General features: G+C 38.7%; 2 protein-coding genes across 3 annotated transcripts; both read left to right on the forward strand.

The window, feature by feature from the left end:
* The first annotated feature begins 629 nt into the window (after nt 1-629).
* Nucleotides 630-10,556, forward strand: LOC113683201 (macoilin). 2 transcript variants are annotated; one of them, XM_027200411.2, is made up of 10 exons: nt 630-849; nt 959-1,100; nt 1,272-1,398; nt 1,645-1,774; nt 3,736-3,802; nt 4,866-4,977; nt 5,686-6,182; nt 6,303-6,376; nt 6,725-6,910; nt 8,173-10,556. In XM_027200411.2, the coding sequence occupies exons 1-10, from the start codon at nt 770-772 to the stop codon at nt 8,882-8,884; spliced, it is 2,127 nt and encodes a 708-aa protein (XP_027056212.2). In that variant the 5' UTR covers nt 630-769; the 3' UTR covers nt 8,885-10,556. The 2 variants fall into 2 exon arrangements, with proteins under 2 accessions (XP_027056212.2, XP_027056213.2); XM_027200412.2 differs by having other exon boundaries at nt 664-849; nt 977-1,100.
* A 1,447-nt stretch (nt 10,557-12,003) lies between these two features.
* On the forward strand, nt 12,004-15,602 carry LOC113683247 (superoxide dismutase [Cu-Zn]). Its single transcript, XM_027200466.2, has 5 exons — nt 12,004-12,159; nt 13,281-13,374; nt 13,818-13,887; nt 14,766-14,883; nt 15,370-15,602. Exons 1-5 carry the CDS (start codon nt 12,085-12,087, stop codon nt 15,475-15,477), a joined length of 465 nt encoding a protein of 154 aa, XP_027056267.1. The 5' UTR covers nt 12,004-12,084; the 3' UTR covers nt 15,478-15,602.
* Nucleotides 15,603-16,102: the final 500 nt, after the last annotated feature.

Here is a 16,102-nt window from a genome sequence, read left to right on the forward strand (position 1 = left end):
TTCGGGTTGGGTTTTTAATACTAGCTGGGTCATCGTATTGTGCTTTTGAGCAGGAAAATTGAAACTCTCTCACACAGAAAAGTAGATGAGTAATAGCACACTGGCAAATTGCTCGTGGGGATGGCGGTGGGGGAGGGGGGCACTTGCGTTGCGGTTAGCTCGAACTCGGTTGATTCGTTAACTCGAACTAATTTTACTTCCCCTTGGTTTAAACCTGGAGATGTTTTGATACCAATGGGAACCTGTTATGATCGGATAAGAAGCTAACTAAGGTATTGTGAGTTCACAAAGATTACATTCGTTTGTCAGTTATTGGAGCAATTTTGCGAAATGATAAGTTTTTTTTATTGGTGGAATAATAATCATATTTGGAAAGTCTCACGTGCACGTGCAACTGCCCAGCTTAAGGTAGTCGAAGGGACCCCTCAATCAAACCTAGTCCATATTGGCCTATTCTAATGAGAAATAACGAGAAATTAACCCTGCTTTGAAGGAACTAACTGGGAATGATTTTATTTGAAAAGGGTGAGATTGTAGTTGTAAATGCAATTTTTCCTTCATGCCTGGTTAATTCCCTGGGGGACACGACAGGGGCGGGTTCGAGGGAACGGTGGCCATGTGATAGCTCCATGTGACGTCAGTTCACGCAAGCGCAATGGTCGATTACTTAGGGAAATCAGTTTAGTTATTCGTTCTCCTCACTGTGTTAATTCTATATTTTTCATATTCACGCTTACTGTAAACCACACTCGATGAACCACACGTCGAAATGAAGAGACGAAGTATTGATCCTTCGAAACTTAGAAGACCTTTAAAACGTTCTCGCATCACAGAATCGATATATGGAAGGTAAAAGTCGAAATGTTGAGTCAGAAACATTGGCCTCTGTCCGCTCGCATTGAAAACCATGAATTTATGGTTGGTTTTCTGATCTGTTCTTAATTTCTGTTTCATCTAGTGTATTTCTGTACGTCAGATTTTTCTTAGTATGGATTATGGTGTTGACTGCCGACTTCCTATTGGAATTTCGCTTTGAATATCTTTGGCCTTTTTGGCTACTGTTACGGAGTGCTTACGACTCGTTCAAGTACCAAGGTTTGGTAAGTCGAGTTACTATTTTCACGTAATTTACCGTAAATCATGCGTTTCTCGTTATTCATTGGCCCTCAGAATAATCCCAACATTGCTAGGCTAATGCGGTTTTACTTTGAAATTGTCCTAGCGTCTGTAATCTCGTTTTAGTTTTGAATTTTCCTGTTACATTTTTTCAGGCTTTCTCTCTTCTGTTTCTTACACTGGCGTTCTGTTCAGACTTAATATGTTTGATGTTTCTCCCTGTGCATTGGTTATTCTTTGCGGCTAGCACATACGTCTGGGTTCAGTTCGTCTGGCATACAGGTAATCCTAGAGAGATAATTTTTAGCCGATAAAAGTTGCTAAAGGCGGGTATAACTTCATTCACTCGAGGAAAATTTCCAATGTTTACATTTCGTCAGGTCGGCTGGTGGATCAAGATATAGTATTCCTGAAATCGCCGTGAATCAGATATAAACGATACGGAGTTTTCACAAGTCTATTGGAAGTTTATGGTCAAATATTTCATCATTCTATAGTCTAATTATTGACGGCTTGTTCTGTTTTCAGATCGTGGTTTATGTGTTCCAACCGTTAGTCTATGGTTACTGTTTGTATATGTAGAAGCGTCGGTTCGACTTCGCGAACTGAAAAATCTCCCATTTCATTTAGACTTATGTCGACCGTTTGCCGCTCATTGGTAAGTTTGAGCTTTTTGCATTGCCGTGATACTATTAATTTGGCTGTCTATGATGAGTTATACTTTCTTTTAACAAGGAGGTGGAAGCACTTTCTCGGGAAAAAAGTAAAGTGCTTCCCTAATTTATATTCTTCCCTGACATTTTCAGAGGCAGCTGGTTATTTCATGCAAAGCAGTTCGTATTAGCGTCGGAAGTAAGGTCCTATTGTAGTCAGAAAGCTTCGTCGAAAGGTTTTTCTCAAAATTTGGCTTTTTCAAGCATGAGATTCCATTTTCTGATATTATCTTGATGAATAAAATATCTCCAATTTGTAATGTACTGCCATTTTTATGTCAGTTTTTCTGTTGAGACTTCGGGAGTTCTCACTTTTGCGAGTAATTAATCATTTAACTACGATTTAGTTTAAGATGCTTAGATGGCAGCTCAAAGACGATTTCGTCTCTTCAAAATTTAAACGAAAAACGTGATGGTTATTTTTTTTAAATAATCTTTTCATTTCGCAATTGTAGTTTCCTACTTACTTCGCGTACATTGTACCACTTTCTTTGGTTATTTTGTTCGAACCCGTTCTATATCTTGCCGTTAATTTTAAACCACTGTGATACAAATTGTTCATTTTTAATGAAGATAATCTGGATAAAAGCACAGTCAACCGTTTTCCTCATGGCACTACCTTAAATGAAATTCATAGATAAAGCAGGCACAGAGAATTTGTTCCAAGAGTTTTTTTGAAATATAAGAAAATTTCTCTAGTTAATTCGAAGTTGTGTCTTAAGCTGTGGTAACCACACAAGCCTCCCATTGTCAACTGAGCTTGTGATCTTGTTTTCTCTTACACCATTTCCCTCCTACATTTGTTTGACATTATTTGATGCAACTGAAAGGCTGGTTAGTCAAGTATTTGTTGACAATGAATGCCTTTTTTCTTGCTTAAATAATAAAAGTCTACTGCACCACCTACAATAGAATTTTTATTTCACTAGCCCTCTTGTTTCTGAAAACCCTAGTAGTTCAGGTTAAAAGATGTTTCATTAACCCACTTGAGCACTGATTTTCAACCCCTAATTTTCCAACCCTCCCAATCATTCAAACCAACTCTTTTACCACTAGAAATTTGAATAATCACAATTTTATTGTGAATGAAAATTTGTAAGTGCATCATGTTTTGATGCCCAGACATAACAGCCTGAGGCTTTAGGAAAGTGAGTACATCTGACCAATTGTCATGCTACAGTGAGTTTGTCACAGCAGGAAAACAGGGTGCTTAGTATACATTAGATATCAGAGAATTCCCAGGGTGGCATGCATAATTCTCTGTCTACACTTGATGGCTTGTGCATGTTCTTAAGAAATTTTTTTGAGAATTTTTTCCTGTTTCTACACACAGTTCTCCTGCAACTAAATTTCTCAAAGAAAACCCTGGTTAACATTCTGTAGACTCCTATATAGAATATGTGACTTGCACAGAGCTGCTACTTTTAAATTAATGCTCTATTTGTCTCATTTTGCCTGCATTATACTGATTTTCAGTGTTTTAATACAGCTTTGTTAATATTTAGAGTTATCAACTGATATCTCCTCTGTACATTTAGCTTTCACTTGTCATTTTGAGATATTTAGCTGATAGTAGATTTTACTGTTTTAAGTGCTATGAATATTGGCATGTAAATTTTGTTCTTATAATACTAACACAATATTGAAGACATATAGACCTAAATTAGGGCTGATATACCTTGTGTTCTTGAGCAATAACCATTACTTTATTAATTCCTCCCTCAGATATTTTGCTTGTATGTAGAATATGTTTGAAGAAAATTCCCCTCCCTAAACTTGCCACTTCACTGCTGATATCTAAAAGCGAACCCTCTTTTTTGTTGGCTACTGATGGGAATCTGTTGCCCTTTTTGAGGCAATATCTGATTTAATGAAAGAATTCTTTGACTGATTTTTTTTTTTTCAGCATTGGTTATCCTGTTGTTACACTTGGCTATGGTGTTAAGAGTTATGTAGGCTATAAAATGCGTCAGGTAAGGACAGCTCTCAGCATGATGTTAAATGGCCACGTGTGATCATTTCTCTCGTGGGCACAGTAGATGATCGAGAAATCATCATGCAGAGAGTGTGAAATGTGTGCGTGTGGATGAGCATGTAGTTTGAATTATGGCTACAGTATTGGCTTCAGATTTAAACATAAATAAATTCATTCATTTCACAAATTGCTGATGGCGATGATCGCTTACATGGTAGCTGAAACATCAAAATTTATTGTCAAATTTGGACACAAAGCACATCCATTCCTCCATAGGGAAAGTTATTCTTTCTGATGAAGGGTGATTTTGTAGTTAAGCTTTGAACAAACCCTTCGTATTGGCATTAACCCGAAGAGAAACAGACACATCCTGAAAATTTATGTATGCCAGTGTAATTAGAAATGAGAAGGCAGTTAGAACAACTAAATTTTTTTTTAATTGTGGGTGACAACTGTTCCCTGTCTGTGACCAAATAGCAAGCTCTTTCATCCAGCAGCAATTTGAGAAAAACATCTCTTATGTTCTCCTGAAGTTTTTCAATTTTTATAATTTATGTATGGAATGCAGTAGCAATGTAGAGCACTGTCAGCTGTGAATGGTAGACAGGGCTTATTTTCTCAGCTGTTATTCAGGCCCCCAAAATATATTCACATTTACTTTGTCATCTGTCAGAAAAATGCATTTATGGAGGAAACAGGTGGTAAATTTTTGTTCGCAAGGAATTTCACTTTCTGAGAAATCTCTTTATTTTATTGTAATTCTGAGTTTTCTGTGACCAATTAATCACTGAGGAATGTCTAATCTGAGAGAAATCAAGACAAAAGAAAAAAAAAAAGAGTCACAGAAAATTCTTGTGGGTTAGTTTTTTGCTATTTGCAGGGTATTCAAAGAATATTTTTAGGAATCAGTTTATGATACAAAATTTGTGGCACGCTCTCATGCTTCCACTGCAGCTGGTGGATTTTTCAGAGCCAGCTTAATTTGACAAACCTGTAGGTGCTAAGGTTATGTTCCATTGGGGGTTCTTATTTGTTTATTTTTATTTTACTCCATTTCACAGAGAAGAGTACAGCATGTTGCTAAAGAAAATGAGTTTTATATGCAGCTAATTAATCTGGCACTGCCTCCTGAAACAAATAACCATGCAGAGGCAACAGAGAGATCATCAAGAGGTATGATGTTGCCTTGCACAGTATTTTTATGGAATTTCCCTTTGTTTAAAACTGGAGTTAGATGGTTAGTACGTAAGGGAAGTTTTAGTGAATGGCAGATGGTCATCAAAAAATAAATTTATATAATTTTTTACAAATCAAATTTAAATTATGTTTAAACCAAATTATTACGTTTGGATAGATAAATTCCACATTTCTCCAAGCTGTCACCATTGTGTTTATTTCAGGTAGTCGCAAAACATTTTGGCAACTAAACTTTTAGGTTGCCAGATTGCCTTCCTGTATTTAGTATTCATGCTCCAAAGCTTAAGCTTTCCACTTCTTATCATTCAGGGTCTTTAGTTGATGTGAAGTAAATTTTTACAAGAAATATTATTTATACTACGTCATTGCCTTTTTCTCCGGAGTTGTTTTGTGCAGTTAAGAATATTGTGCTTTTCTTTGATTGTTTTTTGTTGTTTTTGTTTTTTTAACTTCATTGGTGACTAAAGTTTCATTTCTGAAGAACATTTGAAGATTTGGGGGCGCCAAATGGTAACTTGGATAGAGATGACTACACCACAAAGTCGCTGAATTGAAACGGAAACTGGAGCATGGCAGAGCCGTACACGCAGTTTAACTATTTTTGTGTACATGTACAGCTGAAGGTCAAAAATTTTTTGAGAAAGATATATTATTGACTTGGTTTTCTTCATTCTTAACTTTCAGCTATATGTAATGGTAAAGTTGCTAATGGCGAAGTCGCATCACCAAGAGGTCGGCCTGTACCAGTAATGACAAATGGAATTAACACTAAAACAGATCTTGAACTCTTAATAGCTAAAGAGGCCAGTCGTCGTGGCTTAAAACTAAGTGATCTAGAGTCAAGGCCTACTTTGAAGGGAAATGCATTGTTGAAAGAACTTGACGTGCTTTCAAACTTTACATCGAAGAAGACCAGCGAGGATCATAACTTAAATGAACTTGATAAACTTTCGTTAGAGGGAAGTCATAAGAGCGGGAAAGCAGGGCAGCAACCTCGCGCAGCACTCAATGGAGTTATAGGAAAATCCTCAAAGAAAAATGGCGCAAAAGGAAATGAAAAGTTGAAGGAGTACGACGAGAATGACGAAGAGGACAATGATGAGTCTGATAGCGATTCTTTAAGTGCGTCGAGTAGCTCCATCAATAACAGTCGAAAGAACAGCAGGAGTAACTCACCCAAGGTGTGTCTGAGAAGCTCTCAGTCGGTCTATTTTTAGGCCGCTTTTGTTGTTGTTGTTTTTGTGTTTGTTTATTCCTTTCCTTGTTGGTCTCATGGCTGTGATCCTCTCTTAATTTCTCAGGGACATGAGAAATCTCAGTCAGTTGACCTTGGACCCAGTCTCTTTTCTCAACTTAAAGAGGAGAGGCTGCTACGGTAAGCGAAGCATTTATTATGTCTCCATGATGTACGAGTTCCTTCAGAACCACAAAGAGCTAAATAGCGGTGTGTGCATTGTGAAAGATTCAACGTTCAATCTTCTTTATCCTTAACTGTTCTTAACCCCTCTTGATTTATAACTGCTTCTTTTGCCGTTTTGCCCATGGAAAAAGAAACATTTTTTCTCCCTTCTAATTTTTTCCAATCCCTCTCTGACGAGTGTCTTTGCTGTCATCCCGGGTTAAAATGTAGCGTACCGATTGAAAAGATGTATTTCCCTTCTAACCAAGACTAAAAATGTTTTTTTTTATTATTATTATTTCTTGTTTTTATTATTACTTTCAGTCGTCGTGCTGAGAGCAATTTATCCCAACTAGAGAATGATAGTAAACGACTCAGAGTGGAACTGCAGACGAGTCGGCTGGGAGAGCAGGAACTGAGGTCCACTATGCACAGCCTGATGGCCAGTGAGCGCTCCACTAAGGTAGAATTACAGCAGTTAAAGGCTGAGTGCGAGGTTATTCAACAGAAGTAAGTAGGACTGAGGTGTTTATATGCAATAGAGCCAGTAGTTCGTTTCTCTCTCACCCTAAAGAATAACTAAATTCGGAATACATTCAAGTTTCTTTTTCGGCAATCTGAAACTACATTGTTCATAGGGTGCTGTATTACCCGATCTCATTTGTTGGGAAAACTTTTCTGTCGATGCAGAACAACAGGTTCTTTGGAAATTTTAAACGGAAAACTTGTGATGCTTATCTGACCTATCAGATTATCCAACCAAAATCATTCAAAACTTGATCAAGTGGTAGTCCCGTGCCTGAAGAAGGTTGTTTGCTTTCCTTCGTTCAGATTTGTTTCCTTTGTTTCTTTGGAGGTTGGATAATTCCAGGCATTACGTGAGACTCAGCAAAAGGGAGGGTTAGGAAATGAATTGGATGCATTGAGGAAATTTTTATCTTTTCTGCATAGCTTTCGTTTTGAAAGTATTCTTGTTCTCGAGTATATCACCGCTAGTATTCCGTCACAAATGCTGTAGTCTGATTGGCTGTGTTACTCGCCATCAATTCCTTGGTAGATATCATTCTAAGTGGATGAAGTGAGTTGCCTGACATTGCGCGGTTGTATACTTTGAGTGGCTTGTATATTTATACTAAAACAATTAGATTATTCGCTCTCAATCTCTATGCTTGAAATTGATTTGGGCTTTGCCCTCAATTGTTATCGTGCGCTAGAAATCTCTAGCACGTTATCTAATTGTTGATTAGAGCAACTTTCGATTGTCTGTCGAGAAGGAATCGAGATTGCTTTGGTTTTACTTCACACCGCTTTGTAGTTGGTTTAGAAAACTCGCGCGAAATTCTCAACCAATCAGATGCTAAACTAAAACCAGACATGACCTGGCCGCTCGCGTTTCCCCGCGTTTCAGGTAGTTAGCTGGTTTTAAGTTGGAGTCCTCATTGGCTTGTGATATTTCCCCTTGTTCTTATTAACTGTCGTTATTAGTTTGGTTTTGGTTTTACGGCACTAAATGAAAAGGCACTTTTACCCTCACGCCCCAATATCAGCATGCATATTCTCCATACTCTTCCAATCACATTTTATATGGTACTGACATTAAGAATTTGTGTAACAATCGATAGCTTCTGTAGTTGGGGATTATTTCCTTTATTTACACGAGCTTAAAGTTTGCTACAGGGGTGATTCTGTAGGGAGAAATTAGATGCTAGTCACTCTTAGAAGTGAAGGGTTAAGTCGCAAAAACAATGGAATGTTTATGATTTTATTCACAGATTGCAAAATATGTCGTCTGCGCGTCAGCAAGATCGTAATACAGTCTCCTCTCTGGAACGAAAGCTAAAAACTGAGCGAGATTCCCGGCTTTTGGCGGAGAGTCAGTTGCGCGAGGAGCGCAAAAGACAAAAAGCTGAGGACGCCGCAGCAAAGCAGCGCGATGAAACGACAGGCCATGATGCGTGTAATGCGCTCAGGATCGAGCTGGAAGAAGACAGCCGCCAGTTGCGTGCTCTTCTGCAGGAGAAGGAAGAAGAAATAAAACGCGTCGACAAGGAGGCTGAAACGCTGCGACAGAAGACCAGGGAATATGACAGCATGCAGCTGAAGAAGGAAACGGAGGTGTTAATGTCTGCGCTGACAGCTATGCAAGGCAAGAACACTCACCTAGAAAACAGCTTGAGCTCGGAGACTCGCTTGAAGCTGGACTTGTTCTCGGCGTTAGGCGACACGCGCAGGCAGCTGGAGATTGCACAAACCAACCTTAAGACCAAGGATCGAGAGATCGAATCCTTGAAGCTGAAGATCGCTGAAGTGATGGCTGTCATGCCCACCGCTACAACCTACACTGCCGGCGATTCGCCCGGAGTTCCTCGCTTCGCCTCCAATCATCTCATCTCTCCAAATCACATTGAGTTGTCCAACAGTGGCCTCGATCCGAGCGCTCCCTGCTACATTCCTGTGTGTAAGAGTCCCAAAGGCTTGCTGTAAGACGCCTGAAGGATTTCCCGTATTTGTCGCTACCCTGATGTTGCTCTTAATTTATAATCTTAACTAAGTTATTGGGTTTGTCAGTTGGGTAGCAAGGTGGATCAAGTTTGCGTGCTTTACAGTTTTTGTCTGGGAATCCTTGCCTTTAGCTTATATTTCGTTAAATGTAATACTAATGTTGTATTAGTTTGGAGAAAGAAAGTGTGGTTGCACTTTATCTGTTTCTGATGTCATAGCGCGTTACTTTCAAATTCAAGGCGTTTTCGTCGCTTACTAATTGCGTCTGTCATGGTTGAAGTGGAACGATTCTTAGCTTCTCGTCAGGCTACGGTTCACACGGTACCGGACGAATTTTCCATCAGTGGAAAATTCGTGCGTTTGGGCGTTTCGTTCACATGGAACCACGCCAAACGTGAGGAAATTTGGACGCCCAAGCGTTTGAAAACTTGAACACCAAAATAGAGGACAAATGTTTTTCTCGTAAATGTGTAGGCCATGCCTAACTTACCACGCACGTAGGCGACGTTGTGTTGATGTCTTGATAATGTCAGAAAATCAAGTTAAAAAACGTCGTACATCTTTCTGTAAATCGAAAACGTCGAAGCAGCGAAAACGCTGGACGCCATTTTGCATTGGGTTAAGAAGCGTCCTGCGCATGAGGAGACGGTAAAACGCTGAAAAATGTCATAAAATTCATCTTGTTACCAGTTCCATCTGATCAGAACGAAACTTTCGCGCGGTTCCGTGTGAACAGAATGTTCGGTCGAAATCTTTGGCCTGTCGAAAATTCGTTTGGCACCGTTTGAACGTAGCCTTAGTTCGTTCATTGTTGATACTTGTGGACTCCTCTTTCCTAACCGCAAGCGAGATTCATAGCACTTTTCACATCTAAGTAATCCTTCTGACTGTAGTTCCTTAGCTGACTGACTAAGCTAGTTACCGCGTAGCTCTTCTTGATGTTAAAGCTGCTTAGCTGTAGACAAATACAACTGTTGATATTTCTTGAGAAAGTAGAGAAAATTACATTATGGTAACGTTGAACATTAGCTTGATAACAAAAAAAACAAAAAAACAAAACAAAAAAAAAACGGAACAATCGGATCACGTTCAGATATCGCTCCAGTCGCTGCACGCATAGTCTAGAGAGACAATTATTCAATCTCTGGGCTATCACGCGGAATCCAAGATCTTGTATATTTTAGTTAGATAGGGCCTGTTTGTGCGAGTTTAGAAAGGTAGACTTAATAGCTAACAACGCGGGGAGCAGACTAGCATGGATTGTAAACGACCATCGTAAACACGTTAACCTAACTTTTCCTACCTTAAAAACTGCCGCGTTACACCTTCAATTTCACTCTGACTCGCACCTTCAGGCTCTGAGTGTTGAAGGTTTCACACGAAGTATGTTTTGTTAACTATTCCACCCCTCAGCAATTCGGCTTTGTTACGTTTTTCATTTTCGATCATTTCATGAGCTGAGCTCTTTTGTTCACGAGTGCGAGCGAGGAAAGGCGGGGTCTACTGTATTTGGAACTGAGACGTCAACCATGTACAGCCACGCACAGAATAAAAAAGACAAAAAAGTAAAAAAATACATATAAATTAAGATGAAAATTGCAGTCAAATATTCATTGCCTTAGTTTAATAAATTATGATGCAGTTGAAGACGTGACGGGTCGATATAGTTTTTGAGTCAGTTTATGGGGATCCCGCGGGACAGTCTCGATTTAGGGCCTCTTCATATGAGCCCGGTTGACCGGGCTGGCCCGCTTACCGGGAAGAATTTCGCCTTGGGTTCATATGAGAAACTTCAGCCCGGTTTCCGAGATGAGAAAAGGCCGAAGATCTTAGGGACGAGTTTTGGCGCGAAATTAGAAAAACAAAACAAAGATGGCGAAACGCAACTGAGTTATTATTTTGCGCCTATCATGGCTTTGGCAACCCTTTTAACTGTATCACTACAGTTAAACGGGTTGCTGATGATGTGGAAAATTCATCAGGCAAAGTAAAACGATGCCATTCGGGCCGCCTGGATGTGTAATGAAACTGCGCTACTAAGTCATCGACCATTTAACGCATGCGCTATTGCGAAAAATTCATCCCGGTAACCGGGATGAAGTGTTCATATGGCAAAATTTTCCTGCCAGCTTACCGAGATCCTGGTTGGAAAAACCGAGATCTCGGTAACCGAGCCAAGCCCTCTCATATGAACACATCGAAAATTTTACAAAGGATTTAGAGGTAAGGCGAGATTTCGGAAACCGGGCTCATATGAAGAGGCCCTTAGAGAGTGATACGGAATTCTTGAACTTATACTTCGGAAACCACGGAAAACATGAAGTCATCGTCGTCGTCCTCATCATATTTTTTTTTTTGCCTTATTTACACAATACAAAAAAATTTATTTACAGCGGTTATCGCTAGAAGGCGAGGAGACCCAGTCAATGCGCTCCTTGTTAATTAACGTACGACTCAATTCATAAATGAATCAATCGATCAACAAATAACTAGGGAAAGCAATTAATATCTGTTGGTGGCGAGAGATTGTGTCGGGGCGGGAAACTCGCAAGCTTCACTCGCTTCTTTCCTCTGCATCTCTTTTGAGATCATTCGAAGATCCCTACTCGTATTTTGATTCCTGAGGCATTTGATCCTCTTTAATCTTTCTAATACTCTTACGGGCTGAATTTTCTCTTTGGAATTATCCTCACCCTCAAATGAGGGGTCTGATCATTTATGATCAGTGTTTCATGTTACTTAGTCCATGGTGTCCATGGGCGGCCTTTGTTGAAAACTATTCCTCTTTGGAATTATCCTCACCCTCAAATGAGGGGTCTGATCATTTATGATCAGTGTTTCATGTTACGTAATTCATGGTGTCCATGAGCGGCCTTTGATGAAAACAATGAGGTTTGTGGCTGTTAAATTAAGAGAACAAAACTAATTAATGAGCGAAGGGCGAATCTTACATTAGTCTTTCGACATTTTTCCTTAAGTAATGGGAAAAGAAAAGAAAGAAATCTGTAATGGTAGTTATGATGACAAATCATGACAAGGCATCTATGGCGGTATCGTCCATTTTTTCCCAAGTTCCTCTGAGGGCCAAGCTCTTAATGGTCACATGTTCGAATGCGACAGAACACTCGAAGGTTTGTTCTGCACATGTGCCCTTAACGTGGTGAATCATCGTTTATTTTACAATGTCAGGACCAAAGGCAGTTTGCGTTTTATTGCCCAATAACAGCCCTGTGAAAGGTGTAATCCATTTTGAGCAGGTGAGTTGACCACTAGCCTTGCACAGGCGCCGTGGCCTCGATCCACTCCAGTGTCGCCTAAAATTGGATTCGAATGTACACATCGTACCTTTGGGAGTACACTTTTGGAATTTCTAGATTTACATTTCAGATTTCGTTGGCCTAACCATAAATGGCTGGGAGTTATTTCTCTATGCCAGCGTGACTGTTCGCCTCGTCAATTGCTTCAAACGAGAATTGCACAAATACCTTTTGACTCCTGCGAAGTGCAGTGAATCGACACCCCGAAGGGTTCTAAATTAAGCAGACAACTCCTTCAAACTCGAACATAAACTCTACCTAAACGTCAACTATTTAATTTATGCAATTCGCAAAAGTCAGTCTTCCTAACACCAAAGACACAGAGCAAGATATTTTATTGATAGTGTGACTAAGAGGTTCTCTTTCGGGAGCGTGACGCCCTATTAGAGTAGGAACCGAATTATAGAGTGTTCAATGGAGGATATTTAAATTTGCCAAAGTCTTTGTGAAACAAATTTTTACTACGGTGATACACAACCACCGTGAAACGAAATTTTTGCAATGGCTTGCAAGGGTGGTTCAGTACGCGCTGCGTAGTTGTTGGAGGAGCGGAACAAATTTGATTTTATCAACTGAGTTGATGTTAAAAGTTGTCCACTGAAATTAGTTTCAAAGCTGTAGTACTGCAGTAGTTAACCCTTTTCGCTACTAATATCTAACTACCAATTGTGTTTACTGTCTACTAGACATTTGTCATAAAGTCTGCCCCTAAGAATTTGTTTTTTAACTAAACAGTACCCCCCAAGGTTATGTTTTTCATTCTTCTCATCACTGTTTTGCTCAAAAGTGTATTGATATTATAAAGAGAAATTACCTTTTCACTTCTGTAAGGGGAAGATATTGCAGCAACAAAGAAGCTGTTCTGTTAGCACAACTGTAGCCAGTCTGCTTACATTTTGAAATACTCTCGGTGGGATACAGTTAAAAATTAGTTAAAGGATAGTTGTGAGATTCACAATTATCATTTATGCAATAGGACCAACTTACAAAGGAAAATACCTAATATTGATTAATAAATGCAGCATTCAGGACTTAAACCTTTCATTACGAACTATCAACAGGTGGGAGACACATGCAAGATAACTGGTGAAGTAGAAGGACTCACAGAAGGAGAGCATGGTTTTCATGTCCACCAATTTGGAGATGGCACAAATGGTAGGTAATTTTTTGAGGTAAATGAAATTTAAATGTGCTTAAAATTCAACTAAGAACCCCACTTATTCAATCTTGCTGAGGAACCTAGCTAATTACTGAAGATATTCAAAGTGTAACTCTTCTTGTTCCAACTTCTTGTCAATCTGGTTCAGCAGCTGAAATGACACATAGAAGAACCTTGGGCTCAAAAAATGATTTTGTAAGAAATAGCAGCTGCTGGTGTGAACACAAAACCATTGTGGGTTTGTAGGTGTGGCAAGGTTTCTGAGTTGTTTTCAAAATGGTAGTTAGATCACTGTTTTGAGTCTCAAAATTCAGTAGGTTGTTAATTGCTGGAAATCCTTTCTATTGGCAAAGACTAAAAATTTTTACAAATTTAAAGATTTAATTCATATCATTATATCATAAGCTGTTATCAGATAGAACATTTAATTTTGTTTTAGGTTGTACAAGCGCTGGACCCCACTTTAATCCAAAAAATAAAACTCATGGAGGGCCAACTGATGAAACACGGTACCATAACTCTCCCTTTGACCCCTTACAGTGACTGGCATCTAATTTCTCCTTACATTTTCACCTCTGAATCAAATAGAAAGGTCAAGAGAATAAGGCAAATTGTCACCAACTAAGGAAGCTTGTGATTGTTAAACAAATCCTCCTTGTCAATACCTTTGGAAATGTAAAGAGAACAGCATGGAGAATATTAGGGTGAAAATTGGTAACACTTTAACTCCCAGATCAAATTTGGCATTCTCCTTACTGTCAGCTATATAATTCTTTTAATGTTAGTTCAAAGAATTTAGTATTGGATCAACTAATTATCCCCAAATTCATGTTTTTATTTATTGTCATCACTCATCTGAAGTGATGTTGTAAGGAGAAATTCTGTCTTGGTCACTTGTGGGAGTTAAAGGATTAATAATGTTTATACTAGCTGTGTTTTCATTTGGGAAGCAGGAGCATTCTTTGGTTAATTGATCTAATATAAAGGTCCTAAAGAAAAAAAAAATGGGAAAAAAGATGAATGATGTGATGCTACTGTACAGCAAGCTTTATTCAACAGACTTACATTTCAGTCAATGTAGGATTTATCATATTGCCAGAAGGGTTACACCAAATTACTTAAACAATAATTTCAGCAAACTCTTAAAAGTGGATTCTAATTTGTTTTGACTCTCTTAAAGACATGTGGTTAAGTGCATTATTCAAATTCTATTGCTTTGAAAGCTGCTCAAAGAATTTCCTCTGGTTAGGATTAAAGATTATCCAAAGTTGCCAAATTTGTGTTTTCTAGAAAAAGTGTCTAGCCTATTACTAGGTTGTATATATTCTGTTAAGCATAATTCAGCTCAATGATTGATAATGTTCCTCGCTGTTTACTTTCCCATTAGTCACTATGGTGATCTTGGCAACATCAGAGCAGGAAGCGATGGTAAAGCCAAAATTGACATGACGGACAAGCTTGTTTCAGTTGTTGGACCAGATTCTGTTGTTGGACGTACAATTGTGGTAGGTAAACCAACTTTAGCTGTGCCTAAGATTTTATTTCTCTGAGTTTTATATTTATGTTTTTTTCAATTGATATTTGAAAAGAAATTGCAATAACCTCTCTGAAAAGTGTACTCCTGTATAAGGGAGATCATATGTGAAATTAAGCTGAGATAAAACATGAAATTCTCCCTTGTCGTAAGACATTTCCCTGTTGTAGGTAATTTGGTTTTATCAACTGAGTTGATAACGTGAATTGGCCACTGCAGTGAGTACATAAAGCTGACAGTTTGAGCATTAGGCTTTTGTGAGAGGTGACTCCTTTCATTCATAAGAAATAAGTGTTTGTCCAGGTAGCTTCTTACTTCACATTACCTTACTGGTCAACAGATAGATATTGAAAGGAGAGGTTCCACCTAACTTTGTTCTGGCAAATGATGCTTGCCAATATGTAATGTGGGTTGCATTTCATGCCAGAAACTTCTGTTTTATTCAACTTGATGTTAGGTTCATGCTAAAAAGGATGACTTGGGAAAAGGTGGAGATGATGAAAGTCTGAAAACTGGAAATGCTGGTCCACGTGTTGCTTGTGGTGTTATTGGCATTAGCAAGTAAACAGTACCCTCAAACAAGGAATTTGACAACTGGAAAGCTTGTTGTGTTAAAAGATGAAATGCTTTCACACTAAAATCTATGTGGTAACTAAAATCAGACACACAATAGTCAATAAATTTAAACTTTTTACTGTACTCTCTTCATTCTACCTTACCACTCTCTTCAAGTCCTACTGCACCATAAAAATGTCAGTAGCACCACCTTGCTCTAAGATGTTGCCTTTCCACATGGGCTCAGAGACACATGACCTCTGGAAGGAGATCGATATTCACCCAGTTTTGTTGGCTCATCTCGCATTGTTCTTCTTGTGCTCAGTCTACTCCTGTAAGCTTTTTTATTAGAAACATTGGCAAGGGGAACTGGAAAATTTCACAACAATTGTGATAAAACTTTCCTTTAATACTGCTTTTGCTATAAAGTACAAATACCTCATAATTCTCATTAAGTCCTGAAAGATAAAAACATCATAAAACAGAGAATGGATCAGAGGAGATTCTTAATTTTCTACTCAGCTGAAATTTACATCTACAGATTTGTTTCTTAATTAAGGCTGATACTTGCTCCAACCATCATTCTGCATGTGGTTTGAACAACAACGCCATTTAGCATGCTATCAGATCCATTT

Source organism: Pocillopora damicornis, chromosome 8 (genome assembly GCF_964200805.1).
Source record: "Pocillopora damicornis chromosome 8, jaPocDami1.2, whole genome shotgun sequence".
NCBI lineage: Eukaryota > Metazoa > Cnidaria > Anthozoa > Scleractinia > Pocilloporidae > Pocillopora > Pocillopora damicornis.

Bases quoted from the DNA above. Each gene is read 5' to 3' on its own strand.
- LOC113683201 (XM_027200411.2), top strand. From the start codon at position 770: ATGAAGAGACGAAGTATTGATCCTTCGAAACTTAGAAGACCTTTAAAA. The intron at 850-958 runs GTAAAAGTCGAA...TGTTTCATCTAG, and splicing joins ACAGAATCGATATATGGAAG to TGTATTTCTGTACGTCAGAT. The intron at 1,775-3,735 runs GTAAGTTTGAGC...TTTTTTTTTCAG, and splicing joins CGACCGTTTGCCGCTCATTG to CATTGGTTATCCTGTTGTTA.
- LOC113683247 (XM_027200466.2), top strand. From the start codon at position 12,085: ATGTCAGGACCAAAGGCAGTTTGCGTTTTATTGCCCAATAACAGCCCT. The intron at 13,375-13,817 runs GTAGGTAATTTT...ATTTTGTTTTAG, and splicing joins ATTTGGAGATGGCACAAATG to GTTGTACAAGCGCTGGACCC. The intron at 13,888-14,765 runs GTACCATAACTC...CTTTCCCATTAG, and splicing joins GGGCCAACTGATGAAACACG to TCACTATGGTGATCTTGGCA.